The sequence below is a fragment of the Pollachius pollachius genome (assembly GCF_949987615.1).
Source record: "Pollachius pollachius genome assembly, chromosome: 4".
Lineage (NCBI taxonomy): Eukaryota > Metazoa > Chordata > Actinopteri > Gadiformes > Gadidae > Pollachius > Pollachius pollachius.
This window is the reverse complement of record NC_136937.1, coordinates 30118791-30136636: the sequence shown is the minus strand read 5'-3', so window position 1 is coordinate 30136636 and position 17846 is coordinate 30118791. Positions and strand designations below refer to the sequence as shown.

General features: G+C 49.1%; 2 protein-coding genes across 2 annotated transcripts in view; both read right to left on the bottom strand.

Moving 5' to 3' along the window:
- The window catches only part of LOC307074543 (radixin), a 29797-nt gene extending 24044 nt beyond the window's left edge, over positions 1 to 5753 (bottom strand). Inside the window, exons 1-2 of the mRNA XM_079734725.1 lie at positions 5566 to 5753; positions 4034 to 4107 (exon numbers count right to left, since the gene is read on the bottom strand). Of these exons, the coding sequence (XP_079590851.1) occupies positions 4034 to 4045 (12 nt within the window). The 5' untranslated portion in view covers positions 4046 to 4107; positions 5566 to 5753. The remainder of the gene's footprint in view (positions 1 to 4033; positions 4108 to 5565) is intronic.
- Positions 5754 to 7065: 1312 nt separating this feature from the next.
- Positions 7066 to 14473, bottom strand: hpxb (hemopexin b; the record flags this gene model as incomplete). Its single annotated transcript, XM_079734283.1, has 10 exons — positions 7066 to 7292; positions 8233 to 8380; positions 9396 to 9526; positions 10326 to 10421; positions 10966 to 11178; positions 11776 to 11929; positions 12528 to 12667; positions 13018 to 13095; positions 13461 to 13486; positions 14406 to 14473. The coding sequence occupies 10 exons, from the start codon at positions 14471 to 14473 to the stop codon at positions 7066 to 7068; spliced, it is 1281 nt and encodes a 426-aa protein (XP_079590409.1).
- Positions 14474 to 17846: the final 3373 nt, after the last annotated feature.

The following is a 17846-nucleotide window of genomic DNA, read 5'->3' as shown; positions in this document are numbered from 1 at the left end:
ACCACTATAACACAGTACTAGTACTAATCACCACACATCATAGTGTCATTACCACTATAGCGCAGTAACAGTACTAATAATGATGCAACCTACTGTCATTACCACTACGCTACAGTATTAGCCCTGCACACACCAAGAACGACAGCATCATTACCGCCATGAAGTCCACAGTCAGGTGGGTTAACCGTTAACCGAATTCAAAGGCGGTATCATGTAACGAAGAACTAATGATCTCATCCGTCACGGCCCGATTCACATTCCCCTCCGCTGACGACACCCATTGCCACCTCCAGCCTTTAGCTAGCTCCTCACGCTTAGCCCTTGTGGAGTGTCTAAAGAGTGCGGGACGGGCGAGGGTTGTCTGGAAACCGCATTTTGGGATGGCGTGTGTGTGTGCGCGCGGGAACGTCAGGCTCACCGCGCTCTTGTCCTTCGCCGCCATCACCGCTGCGTTCCTGGAGAGGAGCTTCTTCGCAGACGGTGAGCGCGTTAAATGTGCAGCTGTTTGTTTACTGTAAGCCGTTTAGGAGGGCCTCTGCGGCCATTAGGGGCGAGAGACACACACACACACACACACACATCTCGTCAGTAGAGCTGCTAATCTGACCCTGCTGGGTTCAGAGCAGCTGTCAACCGTTTACTCGAGCAGCAGGACACACACACACACACACACACACACACACACACACACACACACACACACACACACACACACACACACACACACACACACACACACACACACACACACACACTTTGGTAAGGGTACCGCTTCCGGTGCTTAGTTTGCGAGTTGGTCAGTTGGTCTTAATGACCCTTCCGTACCCCTGCTTCATTCAAGGGTGGTCTTAATGACCCATCAGCACCCCAGGTCCAGATATGCCATGTTTTCCAGATGGCGCTGGTTTGTTGTGTCGTCTTTGACAGATGAAGGAACATGTTCTGGACCGAGAACAAGGTGGAGGGGTCGGGAACGTCAGCCAAGCGGTGTTGTTCTAGGCACCAGGGCCTTTTCAGCGATGCTGCAACGCCACGTCCCGCCAAATGTCTGTGGACGTTCCACTGGTACCTTCCTAGATTCCCTCTCTACCTCCCTGCGTCAGTCAGTCAGTCAGTCAGTCAGTCAGTCAGTCACTACCTCTCTCTGGAGGTTTTCGGAACTTGCCAGAGGGGACAACTAGGGATGTTAACCGATGACCGTTTGACCGATGGTTGTCCGTATCAACGTTAACCGATCAATGTTGTCGCTAGTCGGTTAAAAAAAAAAATTGGGTTCAGTGTGGACTGTGGAGTGTGTGTTGGTTTCACCTCACACAAAAAGATGATCAGATGAGGTGACTTATTGGAAGTTGGACGGACACCGCGTCTCTAGCCCACTGTTTAATTTCTCCTCAAGTCTTAATTATTCCCGCATGCGAGCGGCGGAGAATATGACCTCTAAATTATTATGGGCAGTAGACTAAACGCTCTAAGACTACAGCTAGCCATCTCATTCCAAGATCTTTTTGTGTGAAGTTAAAAAAATTATCCCTCACACTCAATTTTTCCGTCTCCTCCAAACTAAACAAGCGGCGTCTCTTCGGAGCTGTCATTTTCTTAAATGAGCCGCGGCAATGTTTCAAATGAGCTCCTAACGCTGCTCTCTTCCGATTGGCCCCGCGCAGTCAACTTGCAGTAAGCACGCCTCGTGTTTCAATTCAAACACAGGTCGTGCCGCGGTTGGAGCCACTGCCTCTCACTCGGAGTGTGTGTGTGTGTGTGAGTCGGAGGCAGAACGGGAAAGAGATAAACAGAGTTACGAAATAGCAGGCGGCTGGCGTGGCTCGAAATGGCTGTTATTTCAAATTGCACATTTTAATCTGATCGGTTAACCGGTTAATGAGGCTCGGTGGTCGGTCAAGAATATTTTACATTTTCGCCATCCCTAGGTACAACATAGGGCCCATGGTCTTTCTCTCTCAGTCAGTCAGTCAGAGAGTGTCTCTCCCTCTCTCTTGAGGTTTTCGTACACAGGGGCCCATAACCGTCACGGCGGGGCCCAATGTCGCAGCAAACAGGAAATCGTGAGCACGTGCTACGACTGCCCCTTCCTGTGGCGTCTCCCCCACACATGAAGTAACCTTCCTTCCTGCCCCCCCACCCCACCTCCCTCCAGCCCCCACCACTTCCCCCAGCAGAGCGACCGAGGCATTGTAGCAGAGTCACAAGTCGATTTAGTGAAAATCGATGGGTTGTGATCTCAATGAGGACTCACGTCTGAATGAGTCTTGTTTACCTGACACGAGATGCACAATAGCACCCCGGCCCAGTTGACTCTCATCAATAAAGACTGTGGAGGCTTTTTCTGGTCCTTTGTAGTGAGACCTTGAAGCTAGGGCTGAAGAATTCGTCCAAATATACTCAACAGTCACAGTGCCAAGTGAATGGCTTTTCTGATACGGGTAAAAATGCGTAAAAGTCGATTTAGAACATCATTATAAATTAAGTGCTGCAGAGATGCCCAGGCCTTCAATTGCAAATCTCCAGATGTAAGAAAAAAAAATTGGTGGTACAGACCCCAACCAAACATCACATGATTTTTATCCTTTTTCAGGGAAAATTAAAACTGCAATGCAAAAACGATCATCACCACTAACATCGATCATAATAAACCGCAATATGATTTTCTTACAAGACATTGCCAACCCGTTGGCATCCAACATCGGCCACTGAAAATCGCCCGAACAGTGCCTGAAGACTTTGCTTTAGCTTTCTGCGAAATCTGAAACACATTGCACTTTCAAGAATGCATTTTTTTTACTTTGCCTTTGTTTTATTTTACTTATCTATTTTATCATACAATTGTATTGTATAACGATGTTTCTATGTGAAGGACTTTGAGTCTGCCTCGTGTATGCAAAGTGCTACATAAATAAAGTTGCCTTGCCTTGCCGCGGGTCAAGTGATCCGCAAAACAACCTGAAGGTACACCCTATCCAGTCCCTCCTCCACACCCCTCTCGTCCTAGCCCCAGGGTGCTAAACTCTAGCACCCTGTTAAGTCCTCCAGAGACTCAGCCATCAAGGCCCCGCCACAAGATCTGACCCGAGACCAACTCAATCGGCGGTAGGGAACATCCGACCCAGGAAGTGACTGGCTAGGATGCATGCCCGTTCAAGCGACGGGATTGGCAGAGGATGACATCAGAGCCCGGCTCTATCACAGCTGTATCTCCCCCCTCCCCCGAGACGCACAGAAACAGACACAGACACTCACACTTTTGGCCTCAAGGGAAAGCTAGCCAAACGAACTCTGGAAGTTTTCAGAACTTTCCAAGGAACCCCAAACACAAGAGGTCATTGTGAAACTACCCCATGACTCATGCTGCCTGTTCGAGCCAAAGCCTTGGTTTCTCTCTGTTCTGATTGGTTGTGGAGGCGGGGAGGGGTCCACAGTTCCCCTCCCACTGGATGCTCGGTGGTGTGGTAGGAAGTGACCCACTTCACCAACATTTATCAAATTCCTAATCATACGACCGAATGAGTTGGAACCGGAAAACAAGGAGTGTTTTTGTATCGCCGAAACACACAAAAGGTTGTTATGACTTAGTGCCTGGCTACGGCCCTCGAGTTATCTGTGCGTACATTCTTTCCCTATGCCTGTCGACGCTCATGTGTTTACATCGTCTAGCCTTTTTGTCGTTAGGCTAGCAGGCAAAAAAAAAATAGCAGTTGGAATTCCTCATATGGTGTCAGCTTGACTATAAATTAAACAGATGCTAATGTCGTCCTTCTGCCCCAGAGCAAAGACATTGGCAAACATCCAGAGGGCTAACGGAACAAAACCCGGCGTAAACGGAGGACTACCGTCGCAAAAAAACTCTAGCTACATTTAACAAACACTTCTGCCATAAGCTTAGTGTCAAGATTTAGCCAGCAAACACCGTTCTTCAAAGCACAACATTTGGACAGGTATCTACAGGCAGAGGGACGTGTGCCATCACGGCACACACTTTGGCGGTTTGACGTTTCCACGGCAACGCTCGGATGCTTACCGGTTTCGGCATGGTGCCTCCTCTGGTGTGGGGGATGACTGGGAGGGGCAGCTAGGACACTGGTTTCACAAGACCTGAGCGAGAGAGTGAGCGAGAGCGAGAGAGTGAGCGAGAGCGAGAGAGAGAGAGATCACTATTGCACAACCTAAAACCCAAAGGCAGCAGTAGAATTTCCCCATCTGTAGAATTTCATAATGTATCCTTTTAATTTAAATACATTCCAATATTACTCCCGTTGTGGCCATGGTAAAATGTTCATTTCTATGGACTATTACAACTCAAATATTTAAACCTTGTCTCTTAACAGCCCTGTTATTCGCTCTATCATATATATTCATTCATCCATTCATTTAATGACTACTGAGAGAAGATTAGAATAGCGGTCAACATTTCTCCTTTTAATCCAATTCTAAAATCGGATCCTAAAACAACACGTGTAGTCCGGATGTTAGGGGACCGGTTTAGAGTCTTGAACCCGAGATGGTTCCAGAGTCAATGGTGTTCCGCACATGTACGTTACTTTGAAAGAGGAAACAGAGACAATTCCTGGGCTAGCCAACACTTAAAGCTTTATAAGTCGCATGTAGTCCTACTGATCTTTACATTGCAATTCATGACTATTTTGTTTCGATTAGCATTACATTGATACACATTTTTATATTCGGGAGAACATTGACACACCCTCGTTGTCTTTCGTCCAATTCGTACCTTCACCGGACACGTAAATGTCAATAAACAAGGATTTCTAGTGGGATACTTGGAAGATAGGAGCCTGGTGGGAGACGACATCTTTTGTCAACCGTTTCCTTTCGGTAGAAAGGAAACGGTTTTATAAGACAGCTCCGTCTCCATTGTGATTCGTTTGACCGCACCGCGTCCCGCTGTGAGCCCACCGTTACACACACAGAGAAGGATGACAACCTCTTAACGAGTGGTCCGCGAGAGCCTGCTGGGCGTGACGTCACGCCGTGCCCACTTGTAGCGCGTTTAAACCGCGGACGAAAAAATATACACCCAACATTTTAGCCCGACATTTGCGGACGTTCCCCAGTCACGTCCACCGACAAAGTGACGAACGTGGCTCAGAGTTGGACTGAATTGTCCAAGAAGTATACAATACGTACAAAAAATAGCCTACATTTGAAAAGGGAAAGACCACGACCCCCCCCCATAAGTCTATAAATGACTCTAAAAGTAATAAAAGGTTCGTGTATAAAGACTACATACACCATCTACATTAACACTAGGGTATCGAGAAGCAGTATTGACTCTTAAACCACCTTATATTTTTAATTCCCCAGGGATAACGGAACAGACTGGTCCTTGTGAAGTTGGGCGAACATGTATCAAGGTATGACAGTCAACGAGGGACCGGAGAAATTGACGATAATAATATTTAGTACAATTAAAACCGGCCCCATTCACTCGTACACGGGGGATAGACCACCATTTAGCCGAACACGAGGATGTCTGCTACACTACCAAACTTAAAGCAAGACAAGATCATCTTCAGGGGAGAGGCAGAAACTCACCGGGGGAAGCGTGTCCTTTAGATGGCTTAACCCAGAAAAAAACCTGCAAGATCCTCCGGTTCGTTTTCCAGTAGACGAGGAGAACACGATCCGGTTCGGTGGGTCCTTATCTCGTCGGGGTTTCCCCAGGAAAAGGTTTCACGGACACGGGGTTAAGGGGGGGGGGGGGAAACCATGGAAGTCAGATCTACCGTAAGGCGATTTGCGAAGACATACAATATGGCTGTCGTTGAGCTGCTGCTGCTGGTGGTGGTGGTGGTAGTGGGAAGTCAGGCGTGGTTCATTTCAGAGAGCAGGGGTACGCTGAGATGAGCTGGCGGCCACCCCCGGCTCTCGCACGTAGATCAGGCCACGTTTGAGCTCGTCCGATTTAATTGGTGTTGTTGGCAGTGGGAAATGACTTTTGCATTGCAAAGCGGAAAAAGTTAATTAAAATCGAATTAAATAAGACAAAAAAAAAAGAAGAATAGAAAAATGCAAAAAAAAGGTTTTGTGAAGATCAAGTTCTCAACTAAGGGTGTGTGCTATTAGGAAATAGTAAAACAATTATTTAGGGTTTTTAATTGAAAAAATAATTGTAACATTAATTGTGTATACATACAATTGACCGAAATTATAATAGAGATTATGAACAGTAGCAAAAGCAAAAAACTACATCTCTCTCTCTTGATCAACCTAGAAATTAGATTATTATATTATTTGATTTGGCCATACAGTTTCCGTCATAATATCGCTCTTTATTTCCCCCTCTGTGGTCTTCGGTTAGCTGATGGGGTTTAAATGCATGCACGAAAATGCAAACAGTTTCATTGGGTCGTTTGCAGATTTTAATTCGCTTTAGTATGATTGTTGTATACAGGTCTGAATCGATGAGTTGTACAGAACATGTGTATATTACGCACTCTAGTGGTTGTATCATGGTATTGCTTTGTGGTCTCAACTTTTTTATGTAGTTTAGGATTATTTAGGATTTATTACAGGAACCAATTTCTACTAAATCTTTCATCTTGTGAATATAAAAGGCAATTAATTTAGTATAACATTTATGAACTCGTTTTCTTAGATGCAAATCGTTCACTTTGCATATTTAATAAACGTGCCAACACCTCGGCAGATATTATTCATTTTTTTTATTTAAAAACAGATAGGAGGTAGGAGGCATCAGGAGAAGGAGAGGGGAGGAAGGGGAGGAGAAGCATTGGGGGAGAGGAGGGAGGAGTTGAAGGGAGGGAGGCGAGGCGGTGGAGGGAGGGAGGGGGGAGAGGAGGTGAGGAGGAGGAGAGGAGTTGGAGGCGAGGAAGAGGAGAGAGAGGGAGGAGAGGAGGTGAGGAGGAGGAGAGGAGTTGGAGGCGAGGAGGAGGAGAGAGAGGGAGGAGAGGAGTTGGAGAGAGGGAGTTAGAGGGAAGAAGAGAGGCGTTGGAGGGAGGGTGAAAAGGAGGAGGAGGGAGCTGCATCTGGCTCCATGAGGCCTCCAGGTTGGGAGGCCATCCTCAGTGTTTCCTACATGCGGCAGGCCATCATGGAGGGAGTGATGTGGTACGGCCTGGTCCAGAACTGGTCCTCACCCAGGTGACTGGTGGCGTTGAACTTGTAGTACGTGTGGCCCACAAACAGCTTCAGGCCGTCGGGCCCGCAGAGGGCGGAGTCCACCTTGTCCTGGCGCAGGGTCGTCACCTTGGTAACGGTCCTGGGGGTCGCAGAGAGGTCAACGTCCTTCATCTGGTCGCCTGTGGAGAGTCCCAGCCGGGGAAGGTCATCCTTTGTGACGCGAGGGTTGCATAAGTATGGAGTACGTGGTTGAGGCAGTGCGTCAGTGCTGTCTGGCTCTACTGTTGGGGGTGTGGAGTCAACACTGCAAGGGTTGGGGGGTAAGGGGGTTCGAGTTCTACTCTAAGGCTTTGGATAGAAGCCTCCACCGAATGGCATGGCGCATAGCATGCATTGAATGGGACTGTGTGTGTGTGTGCATGTGAGTGCTGACCCTGGATCATGTGGAGTGTGTGTGTGCGTGTGTGTGCGTGCGTGCTGACCCTGGATCATGTGGAGTGTGTTTGTGCGTGTGTGTGCGTGCGTGCTGACCCTGGATCATGTGGAGTGTGTTTGTGCGTGTGTGTGCGTGCGTGCTGACCCTGGATCATGTGGAGTGTGTTTGTGCGTGTGTGTGCGTGCGTGCTGACCCTGGATCATGTGGAGTGTGTTTGTGCGTGTGTGTGCGTGCGTGCTGACCCTGGATCATGTGGAGTGTGTTTGTGCGTGTGTGTGCGTGCGTGCTGACCCTGGATCATGTGGAGTGTGTTTGTGCGTGTGTGTGCGTGCGTGCTGACCCTGGATCATGTGGAGTGTGTTTGTGCGTGTGTGTGCGTGCGTGATGACCCTGGATCATGTGGAGTGTGTTTGTGCGTGTGTGTGCGTGCGTGCTGACCCTGGATCATGTGGAGTGTGTTTGTGCGTGTGTGTGCGTGCGTGCTGACCCTGGATCATGTGGAGTGTGTTTGTGCGTGTGTGTGCGTGCGTGCTGACCCTGGATCATGTGGAGTGTGTTTGTGCGTGTGTGTGTGTGCGTGCTGACCCTGGATCATGTGGAGTGTGTTTGTGCGTGTGTGTGCGTGCGTGCTGACCCTGGATCATGTGGAGTGTGTTTGTGCGTGTGTGTGTGTGCGTGCTGACCCTGGATGATGTGGGCGGTGTGGTCCCCGGGGCAGGCGAAGGCAGCGTCCACGGTCCCCTGGACCCCCAGTTCCTCCTGCAGGGTCTTGGGGTACCCCTCGATGAGGGAGTAGTGGGCCCCCGAACGGTAGATGAACACCTGGTCCCCCTGGGGAGGAGGAGGAGGAGGAGGAGGAGGAGGAGGGAGGAGGAGGAGGAGGGAGGAGGAGGAGGGAGGAGGAGGAGGGACGGAGGGAGGGGGAGGGAGGGAGGGGGAGGGAGGGGAGGGAGGAGGAGGAGGGAGGGAGGAGAGGAGGAGGGGGAAGGAGGGAGGAGAGGAGGAGGGGGAGGGAGGAGGAGGAGGGATGGAGAGAGGGGGGAGGGAGGAGGAGGAGGAGAGGAGGAGGAGGGAGGAGGAGGAGGGACGGAGGGAGGGGGGAGGGAGGGAGGGGGAGGGGGAGGAGGAGAGGAGGAGGGAGGAGGAGGAGGGACGGAGGGAGGGGGAGGGAGGGAGGGAGGGAGGGGGAGGGGGGAGGGAGGGAGGGAGCGGGAGGAGGAGAGGAGGAGGAGGGAGGAGGAGGAGGGACGGAGGGAGGGGGAGGGAGGGAGGGGGAGGAGGAGGGAGGGAGGGGGAGGAGTAGGGATGGATGGAGGGAGGGTGAGGGAGGGAGGGGGGAGGGGAAGGAGGAGGGGGAGGGAGGAGGAGGAGGGAGGGAGGAGGAGGAGGGAGGGAGGAGAGGAGGAGGGGAGGGAGGGAGGGGGGCAGGAGGAGGAGGGAGGGAGGGGGGCAGGAGGGAGTAGAGGAGATGGGAGGAGGGAGGAGGAGGGAGAGGAGGAGAGGAGTAGAAGGGCGGGAGGGAGAGGGAACGGGAGGAGGTGGCAAAAGGAAGAGAGGAAGAGCCGGGGAGGGAAGACGTGTAGAGAGTGGGAGAGGAGAAGAGGACATAGGATCACACAAACCTTCAATAAGAGCTCCCGTATTCTCACTGAAAAATACATTTCAGCAAATCAACCCCCAATATAATCAGTAATAATGCAACGCTTTCCCTGCCATCGCCTCCGTCGATGTCCTCTCTAACTTAGCTTACACCAATGGTTTCCGGGAGGGGGGGGGGGGGGCGGAGGCGGACCCTACCCTACTGACGTAGATCTGAGCGGCGAGGGGGCGGGGGGGGACCACCCACCTTGATGAAGTACATCTTGTCTTGGTAGGAGAAGACGGCGTCGACGCCGCCTGCCACCTCGGTCCACATGCGGGTCACGGGGAAGGCGTGCATGCCGTCGCGGCTGGTGTCCAGACGCATGTAGTGGGAGCCTTGCAGACACACAGAGGTCAACACACACAGACACTGGCTTAAGGACTGATAACGGCTCCACGTCGACACAACGCGAGGGGGGGTTACAGACCCATTACGTCCTTGCGGAGCATCCTTGCGTCCAACGCAAGGGCATAACGTGCGCCTCCCAAAAAACGGAACCCTGTGATTGGTCCGCTCACTAAAACCAGACGCAGAACCAAAACAGGTTCACGACTGCGTCGAAGCGTCCGCGTTGTCGTTGCGTCGACGTGGAACCATCATCAGGCCTTTAGTGTCTGAGGGCTAGCTTTCTCAGGACATGTTGTCAAGCGACTCTGGGGTGGGAATCACAGGATACGTCATGATACGATACGGTACGATGGCCCACGATAGAGATAATACCGCGATACAGAGATTCTGCGATAATTAATATATTGTTAGACAATCCTATAATGATGCATCACGATATATACAAAATGACCGTGAAAAGGTAAAGTGCTGGACTTCTGTCTTTACTCATGGTCCAGACAGAGTTTTTCAGTTTCTCTTCTATGGAAATAAAAAATAAAAAAAGATTATATTTTACGCCAGTCTATCGATTCACATATCACACGAAGAAGGCAGACGAGCCGATGACATATCGCCGTATCGATATTTTGTCCCACCCTTAGTATGTATGGTTCATTGTCTTAATAGTACTTCATTGCATTAAAAAAAAATATATATTTTTTTTTAGATAAAAAAATGACAAAAATACCAATGCCCTGCTATGGTTACGATTTAGACAACCTGACTATTGATTGTTGACAGTATTACCTGTGAAGAAGTAGGTTTTGCCCGCGTCATCGGACGTGATGGCGTCCAGTTTGACCTCCGAGCACAGGGGTAACCTGTGCTCACCTCCATGATGTCCTACACAAGACCAAAGAAAACTGTTTGGCCAATCACATGATGCCCCGCCCCCACATAAATCCTATTGGCCTCATGAGCTGAGTGCGGAATTCCGCATTGTGTGTGTGTGTGTGTGTGTGTGTGTGTGTGTGTGTGTGTGTGTGTGTGTGTGTGTGTGTGTGTGTGTGTGTGGATGTATTTGTGTGTGTTCATCGTTATGGGGGGGACCTACTAAAGTAGGGGCCTTTCATGAAGTAATGTGCGTGTATATTTGTGTGTATGTGAGTGTATATCTGGATTTGTGTTTGTGCGTGTGCGTGTGTGTGTGTGTGTGCGTGTGTGCGTGTGTGTGTGTGTGTTGGTGCGTGTGCTTGTCCCACCAAAGTAGGGGCAGTTCATAATGTAATGCGTGTGTTTGTTTTGTGTGCAACTGTATGTACGCGTGTGTGTGTGTGTCTATCTGTGTATCTGTGCGTGTGTGTGTATTGTGTGTGTGTGTGTGTGTGTATATAGTTGTGTCTGGTGTGTGTGTGTGTGTGTGTATCTCTGCGGCTGCGCGCCTCACCAAAGTCGGGGCAGATCATGAAGTACTGGCGGGCGTCTTTGGGGTACGACCCTACGACCACACCCGTCACCGGGTGGAACCGCGTGAAGTTGTGACCCTGGAAGCAGTAGTAGTGCTCCATCCAGCGGAGGGCGGAGGTGCACGGCGGCACCTCGGGCCACGCCTTCTTCTTCACCGTCCGAGTGGCGACGTCGTAGTGGTACACCTCACTTCCTGTGGGTTCGACCAATCAGGGACGTGAATGAACGGACGAACGGACGAGTGAACAAATTAATTGATTAGCATTGGGGATGAGGGGGGGGGGGGTAGCATCGATGACATGGGGGAGAGACACGCACGCTCATGCTCGTGCACACACACAGACAGACAGACAGACAAACACACACACATTTATGAGATATTGATATTTCGTCTAGTATTTAACATTCATGCTAGGTCAATTTCAAATAGGCCTAAGGTACTGTTGCCATACGTGTGTTAAGGCGTGTTTTTTTTCTCTCTATTCATGTTAATATGTACTTGTTCATCATGTACTATGTACTTGTTCATGATGTACTATGAAAGCTTTCTGATGGGGTGTGCAGATTCCCCAGTGAACTCTTCTTCAACTCTTTTAATTTGTGTTTATTGGTGTTATTTTCTTTCCCATAAACGGACATACAAAGAATAGAAGAATGTAAACATTTGTGTAGACAAATACCAACAAACAAAATGTTTATATACGTCTCTTTAGTCTTGATTTAAAAGAACGAGCAGGGGGTGTAGAACCGTCTCTCTCCAGAAGGGGGCAGCTTTGGCCCAAGCTTTTACCTTTGAAGAAGAGCACGGAGTCGGCGGAACACTCCCCCTCCGGACACTCCATCGCGGCGTCGAGGTTACTCGGCACCCCGGGGAACTCCTGCTGCACCTTTTTAGGAAAGCCTTCTTGGAGAGTTTGGTGGAAATATCTAAACACCATTTCGTCCTGCGGGTAAGAAGAATGTCGAAACGACAGAGGAACGTGTTAAGCATGCCGGACGGAGCGACCTTGCTATGCACGACGCTGTCAACCGAAAAGAAAAAGGAAAAACGAAATGCTTTATAGGTTTTTATTTGAAGTGGGGATATTGGTGTGAGATTGAGACCCTCCCAGTCGGTAGGCAGCAGCGTCATTCACACACCAGCAACGCCTTGGCGGAATAAAGTTAAAGCAGCGGTCCGTCTACTCTTATTGGCTGGGGAACCACGTGATGCTGCAGGTGGTGCGGTGGGAGGAGTTATGGGTGTCGATAGTCAGCTGAGACACGCCCCCTGCTTGCCGTTCTCGTAAAAGAGGGGGGTCCGGGCCTACCAGCATTTTTATCGGTAGAATATATCAGTGACAGGATTTTATTATATTTATAACATAATTTAAATAACTATCTATCAGTATTTATTACAGATATGCCCAGGTCCTTATAAGCTATGAGCTAGTTTAAATGTTATGAATTACAAGTTGAATCAGCCGTTCAGTGACGGTAACTGAACTCTCTTTGGGGGAATGAAAAGCACACCTCTCTTTTGTTTCTTCCGGTTCAACCTACCTGGAATAGGTACACGTGATCGTGGTCCTCAATGCTGCCATCCCGGTGCATGCGGAACGCGGCGTCCACGCGCCCCACGTCACTGAAGGACTCGGCGACACGCTGAGCAGGACCACGGAAGCCCTTCCACAGGAAGCCATCTTGGAGGGAGATAGAAAGAGGTGCAAACTCGTTGCTGTTGCTACCTTTTTAGTAAGTTGGTTATTTTTAGCAGTTTTAGTTTAAAATAATAATTTTGATTTAAATGTTAATAATAATAAGTAAACAGAGAAACCTTTACTCTTCTTTTTTCTTATTTAAAATTTACATTTTTTAATTTTACTGTAAAATTAAAATACAAGTACTTAACTCATACATGAATCCCTTGGCCTACTCCCGCCAACTGTCTATCTAGTCTACTTAATGTTCACGAATAAGTGACCATCTTGCATGTTATCTACTGCTAGCTAAGAGTGGGTGTAATGGACCAATCAATGAAAAGACTCTGCACCTTTGAAGAACAGCTGTTTTCCTTGCTCGTCCGGTGTGATGGCGTCAAACTCAATGCCATCGCACCTGTCAGGCATGGCTGGATGGCGGCCATGTCAATTGTCATGCCAAGGTGAATCAGGCCAATCAGGGATAAGAAGTAACCATACATTCATGATTAAGCACTTTAAGCGACTTTAGAGTATAAGTGCATTCAACAATGGTTATAATTCCAAAAAGTGCAAGAATCATAGTGAATAAAGCGCAGAACAATTTTCTCCAAAATAGGCGAAGCAACTGCATTTATGGGCTACAATATAAAAACAGGAAAGATATTTCTTTCCTGCCATTTAAATAGATAAGACATTTGTCGACTAATATACATGTTTAAATGTAAACGATTATTATTGGTTCAAATGTAGGAAAAGGAGGAAAAGTAAATGAGCACATGTTTTAAAAACTCACCAACTTCTTCTGTTTGTGCAGGTGGTCTGGAAAACAAACACACAAATAATTCAAACAAAACTATTCGTCATCTGGAAAATCCTAAAAAATGCTTTGTCATGATATTGAATCATATCCCAATGCCATAATCTATAAATTACTATGGTGAGGTTGTGTGCATGTTATTTGGTTTATCAGCCTTTCCTGGAAACATTGGGAAACAGCAAACAGAGTTTGGAAACTCGCGGACGATGGCCAAGTTAGACAAATGAAAACCAAAGCCCTTATGGAGTCCAGCTTAGTTGAGAGAATAGGAAGAAAAAACTCCCAATTTATTTTGATGATTTGGACGAATATATGTAATGATTATATATTCTTTCTTAACACTGTATAATGTACTGTATTATTTTCACTATATTACTCCTAACGGTACTTTGTGATAGGATCATTCTCACTATAGTTGATTTCTGCATAACAAGAAAATATGAATATTTGTACATATCCTTTCCATACCTAAAGGGTAAATCACCATACATTAAAGTGTGAGTGTGAGATTTTGAAGATTTTGAACATTACTGATATAAGGAAATAACCTAAATAATTAATATGTACATCAATTTTAATGTACTGGTAAGACTTTACAGTAAGGGTTCATTAATTAACATTTATTAATGCAGTATTAAGCTTTAACCAACTGACAAAGGAAAAAAAAATTTTAGGACACTTCGGCCATGTTAACTAAGGCAATGTCATTAATGTCAACAGGTATTAATTTAAACATTATTTAAGAGTTAGGGTTAACTTTTTCCCTAACCCTATCAAATAATGATTAAACAAAGCCAAATCCTTACTCCAGCCCCTATGCTAACGCTACATAATAATAATAATGCTTATAACTGCATTAACTAGCGTTATTATATGGCTTACTCAGGTAGCCTCATTGTGAAGTGTTACCAATGTACTTACGGTGGTGCGGCGCTGGTGAATACCAGAGCAAGGCAAGCCACGCAGAGAGGTAGGAAGAGCTGGGTCATGGTGCTGCCAAACCAGTGGTCTTCCAGGAGCTGAAGTGGTGGAGAAGGAGGTAAACAGCTACCCTGGGGTTAACTGTGGGGCTTTATAGAGGAACCCGAGCTGCTCGCTCTATTGCTTGCTCTCTCTCTCTCTCTCTCTCTCTGTCTCTCACTCACTCACTCACTCACTCACTCACTCACTCAGTCTCTGTCTCTGTCTCTCTCTCTCTCTCTCTCTCTCTCACTCACTCACTCACTCACTCACTCACTCACTCACTCTCTCTCTCTCTCACTCTCTCTGCGTGGGTGTTTTTGTGTTTGAGTCACCTGTTTGCTTTGACAGAGAAGGGACAGGGATTTCTGTGGTTACCAAATGCATACAGTATATGTTTTTTTCAATGTGTAATTTTCAAATCTTTGCTCTCAAACAACCTTGGTTGAATATTACCTTCCCTAGCCAGAATTTGGTATTGATTATTTAAGAATATATGAAAAGAGTCTCTGGTCCACCCTTGAAGCATAAAATATGTTTTTATTCAGAAATTTCACAAAGCACACAAAGAACAACTTAGTCATGTCTGTCTGGAACATTTATAGGTTTGACATTTGTTTCCCAAATGTGAACATAATGACACACTTAGTAGCCCACTAAAATACCTTTTAGATAAGCTTGTATTTTTGTATATTTTTTGGATTTAATTCTTATACCATCAACATTGTATTCTCTCTAAAATCACTTCAAATTATTGAACATGTAATCAATCGTGTACGATTTCATACAAGATAAAGCGGGATTCTGCATGGATACTAGGAGGAGCGAAGACCACGATCCATCACCACTGATATCTTAATAGCTTATACTAGCTGATACATTCACAGATTGATTATATGTAAAAAGAAAAAAACATCCAACCCCCCAAAAAATACACCACAAAAATATTCAAACCTCTAACTTGGATTCTCTATTCATCAAATAAGTACTTCTATCTAAATGGTAGATGATTGTCAACTAATGTTTTGGACTTTTACACCATTATTGCTAAAAATGGGGCAAAATCGATAATCGTATCGGCTGGTTCGCTGATACTACAACATCGTTAATGACATTTGCTAGCGTTTCTTAGCCCCTCCATCTCTTTACTTATAGCGGTAGATCTTAACACAGTGGTTCATGCTGTCCGCCACGACTACCTGGCCCCCTGGCACCAAGGCCAAGCCCCTGGGACTGTTCAGGTCCTCCGCCACCAGGGGCCAGCCTACCCCTACGGCGGGGTAGAAGAGAACACGGTGGTGCTGCTTGCCCCAGTCGGCCACCAGGACGTCCCCGTCCCCGTCAATGCACAGACCCCACGCGCTCGTCAGGACGGGACCCAGGCCCGAGCACACCCCCAGGATCCGGATGGTGGTCCATCCGGGGTCCAGAACCCGGATGCAGGGGACACGGCCCGTCTCGTTGCCCCGCTCCGACACGGCCACGAGCCCTGTAGTGACGCAGGCCGCCACCAGGTGGGGCCGGTGGAACTTGGTGACCGTCGTGCGCTCCAGTCGCACGCCCGTCTTGGGGTCCAGCTTCAGGGCGGTCAGGGAGCCTCGCTTCATGTCGGCCACCAGGAACTCGTCCTCCCGGGTGACTGTCACCCCCCGGGGGGCCTCCAGCTCCTCGTTGGTGGAGCCGATGGAGGAACCCCCGAAGGTCTGAAGGAGTCGTCCGTGACGGCTGAAGACAAGCAGGGCTCGCTCGGCGGCGCAGGTCAGGGCGATGAGGCCCTTGGCGTTCACCGCCACGTCAAAGTAGTTGCAGATGCGGGCGGACCTCTCGGCTCCTGATGGACACACCTGCTGCACCACGTTCTTCTGGAGGTCCGTGACCTGGATTCGGGCGTTGCCGCAGTCCACCACAAACAACTGTCCCTTCACGGTGGCATGGACACCGCTCGGTAGATTGAAGTCGGTTCGGCCTGATCCCTGTTTTCCAAACTGTCTGACGAGGTAGGCGGAGTTTAGTGCGGGTAAACCACCCCCTTCCTCCACTTCCCTTAACTGGGGCACAGCTTCCTCTTTGCTGCACTTGTCGGATGGTTGCTCCACTCGGTTTTGTTGGAAGGTCTCCCCTTCGAGTGCAGACAGAGACAGAGATCTGCTCACAGGACTAGCGCATGTGCCCCTCTTCAGTGGACTTAGGGGTCTCAAATCTCTCTTGTTGTAGTCTGTGCAACTTCCGCTAGACTCCTGGCAACAGCCCTGCTTCTGCTCAGGAGTTGAGGACTCTGGGGAGAGGCGCGTCCGGTTGGCTTTTCTGATTCCAAGTCGCTCGCCCTTTCCACTGTCGATCAAGGGCCTCTGCTGGCCAGAGAGGTCTGCTGTGGACGCAGCTCGGCAGTGTTCTTCCTTGAGGGAGCCTCTGGAAGGGATGTCGACGGTGTAGCTGTAGTAGGAGTCCTCGCTGTCCGCGGGTGACGGAGGGCTACCGCTGTCCACTGAGGAAACAAGTGAGCTCTTTTTGGTGGACACGGCGAGGGGACAATGTCTGGGAGATAGATCTATAGCACTGTGGCTGGAGAAAGAACCCCTGGGCTTAATCTCCGTAGATGCCCGGAATTCCTCACAGCTGCCCTCAGGAGGGCAGGAAGGTTCATCGCTAGGGACAAGGACAAAGGTGCTCTTCCTTCTCCAAACCTTCTCGGTGCCGTCTTGCGTGACGTCAGACTCGTCGCCTTCCGACTCCCCCTGGCTTGAGACCGGTGGGAAGGCCAGGAACAGATCATGGCCCGGCGAGTCGGAACATAGGGACTCCTGCTCTTCATCTTGGGATGACTCAGAAGCAGCGCAATGCTTTGGACTGGGAGACTTCGAGGAAGGTGCCTTGAGCCCTTCCTTGGGCTCCCCTGAGCTCGACAGTCGCAGTTTCCTGACGACGCGCGTACTCCCCACGCTCGCCTTATCGACATCCACCGAGGTGCGTCTGTTCCCGGACACATTCGGCAGCAGATCTTTGCGAACCTCTGTGGGGACGGTGTTCAGAAACGTCCTCTCACCCGAGTGCAGAGCGCACTTCTGCCCTTGGACTCCACAGACGCCGATGGGATACGTCATTCCCTGCTCCCGGATCTCCACCTCTCCGAGGCTGAGGTCGCTCACCAGGGTCCTGGGAAGGAACTTCACCCTCTTCATGGACAGCGATATCTCCCACGGCTGGGTGACCTCGGCCACACCTCTCTGGAGCTGGTTCTTATTGGCCCCTCCGGCGCTTCCACCCCACCGGTGCACCTGCTCCTTCAGCTGGGCCATCTTACGGAGCTGCTGGTCCAGCAGCGACTGCACCACCCTCACCGACGCCCCATTCTCCCTCTTGACCTGGTCGAGCCGCCGCTGGGCCTCCCTGTGGTCCTGCTCC